This window comes from Terrapene carolina, unplaced genomic scaffold (assembly GCF_002925995.2).
Source record: "Terrapene carolina triunguis isolate 2854851 unplaced genomic scaffold, T_m_triunguis-2.0 Scaffold733, whole genome shotgun sequence".
NCBI lineage: Eukaryota > Metazoa > Chordata > Testudines > Emydidae > Terrapene > Terrapene triunguis.
This window is the reverse complement of record NW_020665084.1, coordinates 131430-138736: the sequence shown is the minus strand read 5'-3', so window position 1 is coordinate 138736 and position 7307 is coordinate 131430. Positions and strand designations below refer to the sequence as shown.

The 7307-nt window shown below is 46.5% G+C and overlaps 1 protein-coding gene across 1 annotated transcript in view; it reads right to left on the bottom strand.

The window, feature by feature from the left end:
* The window catches only part of LOC112120764 (ovostatin-like), a 50452-nt gene that overhangs the window by 24050 nt on the left and 19095 nt on the right, over nucleotides 1–7307 (bottom strand). The window contains exons 9-16 of the mRNA XM_026660181.1: nucleotides 6919–7033; nucleotides 6538–6647; nucleotides 5604–5762; nucleotides 4184–4408; nucleotides 3496–3553; nucleotides 2336–2481; nucleotides 1725–1874; nucleotides 59–261 (exon numbers count right to left, since the gene is read on the bottom strand). Coding sequence (XP_026515966.1) covers nucleotides 59–261; nucleotides 1725–1874; nucleotides 2336–2481; nucleotides 3496–3553; nucleotides 4184–4408; nucleotides 5604–5762; nucleotides 6538–6647; nucleotides 6919–7033 — 1166 coding nt within the window. The remainder of the gene's footprint in view (nucleotides 1–58; nucleotides 262–1724; nucleotides 1875–2335; nucleotides 2482–3495; nucleotides 3554–4183; nucleotides 4409–5603; nucleotides 5763–6537; nucleotides 6648–6918; nucleotides 7034–7307) is intronic.

Genomic DNA, 7307 nt, shown 5'->3' with positions numbered 1-7307 from the left:
AATCCTTCTACAACTTTTCCCTCCTCTGCTGTACCTTTTCTGGAGCCGATACAATGACAGCAACATTGGGGAAACATTCAGAAGACGTACCCTGAAAACACCATAGACGTCCCCGTCATGAGTAACATCCACAGGCACATAGTATAAGCCATTGAAAAAGGTGTCTTTGACTGGGATGCACGGCTCTTTGTCGTCATCTTCCAGGTTGAGCCTGTTGTAGTAATAGCCATAATACTCTTGCACACGGAGCTGATTGTATACCTGGTAGGAGGGAAGGAAATCAGGTGAGCACAAGGAAACGACTCAGAGGTATAAAATCCTGTGTCACCACTGGCAATTACCAGGCGTGAGCAAACTCCAAGCTGGACCCCTTGCCCTTCAACAGAGGTAGAAGAAGTGCTCCATCTCAGTAAGAAAACTGTCCTGGGATACTTCAGGCTGTATTAGACTCACATGCTCAGCCTCTCAATACAGAGTGGACTAACAGCGGCTTTGGAGCACCCCAAGAGAGAAAACACAGTGAAGAAGAGACCACCCTTATTATGCAACCACCTGCTTTAAGAGACCACCTCAGAAATCTCTTCCAATGTACACAGTACAAGTATGCTCCAACTTTATGAGAAAACCGCCTCTACTGTCGTATGGTTCTCTGAAAAGTGACTCTGTAAAAATGGTACCAGGGCTCCATGTTTATGGTTTCCCAACAATTCCAGATTTCTTTTCAAATTTCTAGCTCCACAAACTTCCCCTGGGATCTTAGCGTCAAACTGGGTTGTCTCGTTCTTGAACATCCTCATTAATAATACAAACAGTTCAGGCCCTTGGTGACATCTGTGCAATCCCATTGCTTGCAGTAGGTTTGCACAACTGTAACTGGCTGGAACTTAGTAATCAATTCTAGTGATGATGCACAAGAAGGAATAGACTCCATCACCTTCTCTCTGAGCTGTGCTGACACAGGAGCAAAAATCAGCAAATATATTTTTCTCATTAAGGTGAGTAGATATGAGCCTGAATGTTTCTGCACAAGGAGCCTGATTCAAAGCCCCCTGAAGTTAATTGAAAGATTCAGATGACTTCTATAGGTGTTGGATCAGGCCCAGCCAGGAAGCCTACTTGAGTAATAAGATGACATTTTACATAATCACTTACTTCCCTAGACTATATACCAATTTTAAGTGCATTAAGTGGCCCTGGCAATGCAGATTTCTGGTATTCCCATATAATAGCAGTAATACCTTGCTCTTATACTGTGCTTTTCATCAGTAGATCTCAAAGAGCTTTGCAAAGGGAGGTCAGTGTCATTATACAGATGGGAAGACAGAGGCACTGAGACTTGCCCAAGGTCACCCAGCAGACCTGTGGCAGGGTCAGGAATAGAACTCAGGTGTCTTGAGTTCCTGTCTAGTTCTGTGTCCAGTAGACCACCTATTAACTGAGACTAGATAGTCACGTGTGGCAAAAAAGTAACAAAGATATTGCATTAAGCAACAGCACAATTGAAGTTTTCTCTCTGTGCCTGGAGGTACATACTCCAGCTACATCCTATTATACCTCAATGTGTGGCTACTGGAGGGAGGATCTTTGGAAGCACAGTAAGGAAGCAGAACTCAGAATTTTTCCTTGGCACTTCCCTGCCATGTTAAGCTATAAACCCCCTTGAGAAGCACAATATTCTGCACTTCTCTGAGTAGAGAGAGAAGAGGATTTGTGGCAGGGCTTACAGTGTCAGCAGACAGCTCTTGCTCAGGTCTCAGGAGCAGGACACTCTGATCCACAGCCCGCAGGGCGCAGTAGGAGTTGGCGGCAGCCTCAAGGTGGAGGCTGACGTTAGAGCCTGGGAGGCCCTGATTCTTGGAAAACTGCAGCTGGACCTGGAATTGAGCAGAGAAATCAGAGCCCCTTAGGAGAATCATTTTAATGTGTAAATGTCAATCTCATGGAGAGATGATGAATAGGTTCTAACTCTTCTCCACTGCCTCCTTCTATTCTCTGCAGGACAAAGACTTCACTATCAAACAGAATCTCCCAGAGTCCCTGTTCTAGGGCCAGACATGACCTCAAAGGCCCTGCAAAACATTCCTGCATCTCTCTCTCCCCAGCTTCACTGGCAGTCCTCACTCTGCTTGAACATTCATCCATGTCCCTCACATAAGCATCTCCTGTCTCCCTGCTATTCTTCAGCATTGGTATTCACTTGTTCAGATGTGTTTGTACTTTCTTTGCTCTCTGCCCTTGAAGGGAAGCCTGAGTGCAGGGCTGGAATCACGTTCTCTCGGTTCCCTGAGCCTGTGGCAACCTGGGGTGGGCCTCGAAAAGAAAGCAGAGCTCTCACCTTGTTCTTGAAGCACTTCTCAATCTGGAGTCTGGTGCTATCGGCCACCAGCTCGCCACCAGGGTGCACAGTGTAGACCAGTATCTTGGCAGTAGGAGCCAGCTTCTCACTGCCAGTCAGCGGGATGAAGAATGTGCCATAAGGAGCTGCAGGAGGAACATGAAGCCAGTAGTAGGAAAAGCCAAGAGAAGAGACAGGAGGAATCACGGCTTTAGTGGATGAGCTAACATTTTTGCCTGTAAGTTAAAAGCTTCTTTAAAATGAATAGTTGGCTATTGGGAGACCCAGCTCTCACCAGACTTCAAACTGCTCCCCTCAGTGAGATACCAGATGCCAACATTAAGATGCTGAGCACCAGGCACTTTGCCGAGTGTGAGGTGAGCTGCAGTCGGAGAAGAATTCTACTAGCTTCACTTCTGGGTAGGAAAATGTGCGTGTGAGTGCTACAAGCATGGCACACACTGAGAATACTGTCCACAGAGATTGAACTCAGGACCTTCAGCACCAAATAGCCCAGGACTCTACCTCCTGAGCGAAAGGAGAGGTCCTTTAGCTGGCTGAGATAGTATAGTAGCAGGATGTTATGATCATTAGAGGAAGACAGCCTTATTTGCACTAGACTAGTGTATTACACCAGCACCTGGAGGATGATGGGGTGAGAAACACACAACATGGGTGTTTCTGTTACACCAGGAGTAAACCATGTACAAACTTAATGTTGACAACCAACTACTAAAGACAGGTTTGTAATCCAATCAGGGATAAGAAACAATACCATGTGATTTAGGTGATCATTCACATACTTCAAATTATGAATAAGAGGAGTCATAGTGAACAACCTGCAAATGCCCCTTAAGGGGAAATTAAAGAGAAAGAAACGGACAAATTCACATCAAGTATCACTCCTAGCTAATCATTCAATTGAGGAACAACAGGATTAATCTGGCTGTGATGCCAGGGGATGGACCACATGATGCACTAAAGTCCCCTTCCAGTGCTAATAATGCTGTGATTGTGGCTTATGTCGGAGATAGGTCTAGTAACTAACACCACATGGAAAGAGATTCCAGCCAGCTGCTGTACTCAATTTTAGCCCATTTCACTCAAGATACTTATGCTTTGGAGTTCACATCTTTATTTTCTAACATCTCAGCACTTACCACCTGTGATGCTGACTTGCTGTTGGCCATTCAGAACAATTTTGCCTTTTGCCAACACCTGTGGACAAAAAGACACCATGAGACGGGATCGGAAAAAGTTAAATTTGTTTCAGTGGGCTAGTAAATATCTATTATTTAGTGATGATCAGGATTGTAATGTTTGGTGCTCATGAAAATGAGGGATGGATAGCCTCATGAGAGTTGGACGTAGCTGCAGGCAGATCCTGTGCTAGTTTCCCCCATTGCTCACACACAACTGTATCAATGTCCCTCAGTCCTGCCCTGCAGCTCCTCTCCTTCTTCTGCTATTCCAGTGCTGGGCTCTCCACACAGCTCTGCCGATGCCCCTCAGTCCTGCCCTGCAGTATCCCCTGAGACTCTTGTCCTGGCCTCTCCTGCATGGCAGTTGTGCAGCACAAGGGACTGAGGAATAGTCCCCCTAGTGGTAATTTTATGCTCTCCACTTCATGGTGCTCACAGTGCCCTGGGTGACTTTAGAGATTGATGTTTAATTTGCTCCATGTTTAAATGGGCAGAGCCCTGGTGGAACCCATTGACAAGACAAGGCTAGGTTCTGATCTTGTACCACTGAGTTGTCTAGGTTACATATTTCTGACTTGATCAATATTCAACCGAGGTTAAAAGCATAGAGGCTTTCAGGGCACCAGAGCAGCCCCCCAACATTTACCATATAGTAGAAGTTCACACTGGTGGCATCCTTGTATCCCTCTTTGTTCAAAATGTAGTGCACCATGATCCTCCTCTGCTGGCCACAGCTCAGCATCTCTGGGACCTGCTCGAGCTTCACAAAGCTATTAGTGCGGGAGTAGAAGCGCTGGACGTAGTAGGTCGTCTCAGGTTCGTAAGTGTCCATCCAGACAAGGTCTCTACAGTCATCTATTGCATATGTGGCCTGACAAGAGACATAGAGAAAAAAGCAAACAAAGGATTTCATGAAGAGGAAATTCAAGTGTCAAAGGGAAGCTGGGGCACAAATGTTTATTCACAGCTGTTTCTATCATAATCTGTGTAAAGCAGTGGGAAATGGTCTTTAGAGGCTATTTAGTCTAATAGCTCTATCAATATTTTGTGTATGAGCTTGTATGAACATTCCTGCACAGCAAGTCCAGTCCAGCTAGGCTGCATGCTGTGCTAGCCCTCTGGCGTCCTTAACACGTCCACTTCTCTCTGGTGTGCCTAGACTGACAGGTCACTGGACATCCTTTTGGGGCTGGCTTTGGCTGCATAAGCTGTTAGGGGACTCTGCAGAGCTAGCACTGCACCAGTCCCAGACAGCCTGGATTTGCTGCTACCTCTCTTCTCCCCATGCCAGGGCAAAGTGAGCATGTGCCAAGGGATGTGTGTGTCTCTGGAGCAGCTCAGTAGGGAGGGAGAGAGGCAACAGCAAAACAAATAGTTGGTTTTGGAGGTCAGTGCATCCAGGTTGGATGTGGAAAGACAAAGTGACAAAATCCAGCAAGAACCTCTGCTCCCTGTATGGCAAGTTTGCATTTTATAGTTTCTTTGGTGCAACCTAACCCAGAATCAAATTGGGGACAACACCAAAATCAGAGGAGGCAGCAACCACACAGGAGTGGCCAGTACCAAACTGCAGAGCAAGCTGGAAAGATTGGAGCTGGGAGCGTGGGCTACAGGCATTGAAGGGAGATTTCATCCCAATGAAGGAAGAGCTCTCTGCCCAGGGAGAGGAGACAATTAGAAGATGGATACACGATGGGGAGATAGAGCCAAACAGCTGAAACCATCATATTAAAGCGAGTTGATTATCATCTTCTCTGATGAATATTGTCCTCATGTCATCCTTTTAGATAACCACATCTGAGGTTGCTGCTGGCTCAGGACTGGGAGACCGAATGAAAACAAGCTCATTGAGTTCCTCTAAAAACAAAATCTCCCCCTTCCTTCTTCTCTACTACCCTCCCCATGGATGCAGGTGTCACTGGAGGGACCAGCTACTTCCCCACACATTGCAACTCACCCAGAACAATATTTCCCATCAGAATACCAGCTTGCTTTTCCCTCCTCCCCCAACTGGATGACCGTCTGGGGGAATAGAGCCTTTCCCCTTAGTTCTCTCAGTTACTTACTCTCAACTTAAAACTGGGCTCAAAGTATTCGGAGGTGTCAATGGAAAACCGAGCAGTGCCATTCTCGTTTGTGATATAGTCAGCCACATGCTTCTCATTGAGCTGTAGCTTGATGGTCTCATTTGCAACAGGGATGCCATCCTCGTTTTCCATCTGAATCTGAATAAATAAAGGTGTCCAAGGTGTTCAGCAAACATACAGGACAGGTAAAGCCCCACTTACTCCCCTTAATTGTTAGTTGGCTTCAAAGCCTTTGGTATTGAAGACAACATGTGTGGAGGCTATAGTGAATAGCAGCAGGTGTTGTCATCAAATAGTCAAGTGTATTTAAAACACATGCACTGGTCAGAGTATTTTGTGTGGGTTCTGTGAAGGGCAGGGAGAGGAAATTCCCTGTGAAGCTTCATAGGAGGGACAAAGGAAGACAGGAGGAATATTCCTGCTGTGGAGAGATGGAAGGGTTTATATATGGGATTACGTATAAACCAGGGTTCAAATCCTGACCTCAGACTCTTGCTTGCTGGGCCTGCCAGGATGGAATGGCTGCAAAGGTGGTGTTCTTTGCAGGATACTAGCTTGTGAAACCTGCAGTGCTTAGGGGGCTCGGAACTGATCTTGTGCTTTAACAAAGACCCTTCCCCCCATTATAAATTCTTTCTTCCTTGTCCCCACAGGGCTCATGTCATTTTGACTGTACAGATCCTTGCCCCACGCACACACATGATAACGCAAGGTTCCATGACCCAGACAGGTTTCCTCATCTTCTCTGAAAGCCCCTAATGCAATGGGAGAACTGTGCATTAGGGGATATTGCCATGTGGTGTTACTGAGGGAACCTGCCACTGGGAGTAGGGGGATGGTCATATACAGCATCACAGAGATCACTTTTGTGACTTCAGAGTTTGCCTAGGACATTCTCTCTCTGCCATCCTACCTCTCCATAGTAAGGAATTCCCCTTTTGTAGTACGTGTCCATATTCTTAAACCACATTCTCTCCCTTGCCTGGTAGATGGAAATGTAGTCAGTGCCTATAATCTGCACGCCTGAAGAAGGGTGAAGAAGAGACAAGAATCAGAGCTGGGGGGAAGATATGGTTTTAAAGAAAGTTGCACTCAATGACCAAATGCAGGCTCCAGCACCATGGAGGGGATAATTATGCTTATAAAATGGTACTTGATGGTGAACTGAGTCTCATGCTTGGCCATCAGAGATTCCCATCAAAGATTACCAGCTCTCAAAGTGGCCTCTCAAACTCAGCCTGCAACCCCGCCCATACCCCAGCCATATTCTAGTCTTCTTTCCCACCAGTGTTACCTGTTCCGTCCTCTGTGAGGATCGCCTCCACTTCAAGGGACCAGGACATCCTGGGATGATAAAGCTTGAATGTTTTGGTGTTGATGACCTTCGTGATGCAGCCATCCTTCCCCAGCTGAAAAGTGAAGGGACCACCCAGTGAGCATATAGGGAAAGAGCCCAGTTCTCTGAATGGTCAAACAACTTTTCTTTGACCTCGTCTGTAAAGCTCTTCAGACCTTAGCACCCCTGCTCTCATCTCCCTCACCTACCTCTTTGCTCTTGTCTTATTGTTCCTCTCTTGCTCCATAACCAATCCTTCACCACTATTCCGCCTTCTTCTGCCTGAAACCCGCTCCCTCCCTGACCTGCTCCTCTATGTCTTCTGGTCCCGTCTCAAAACATACTTC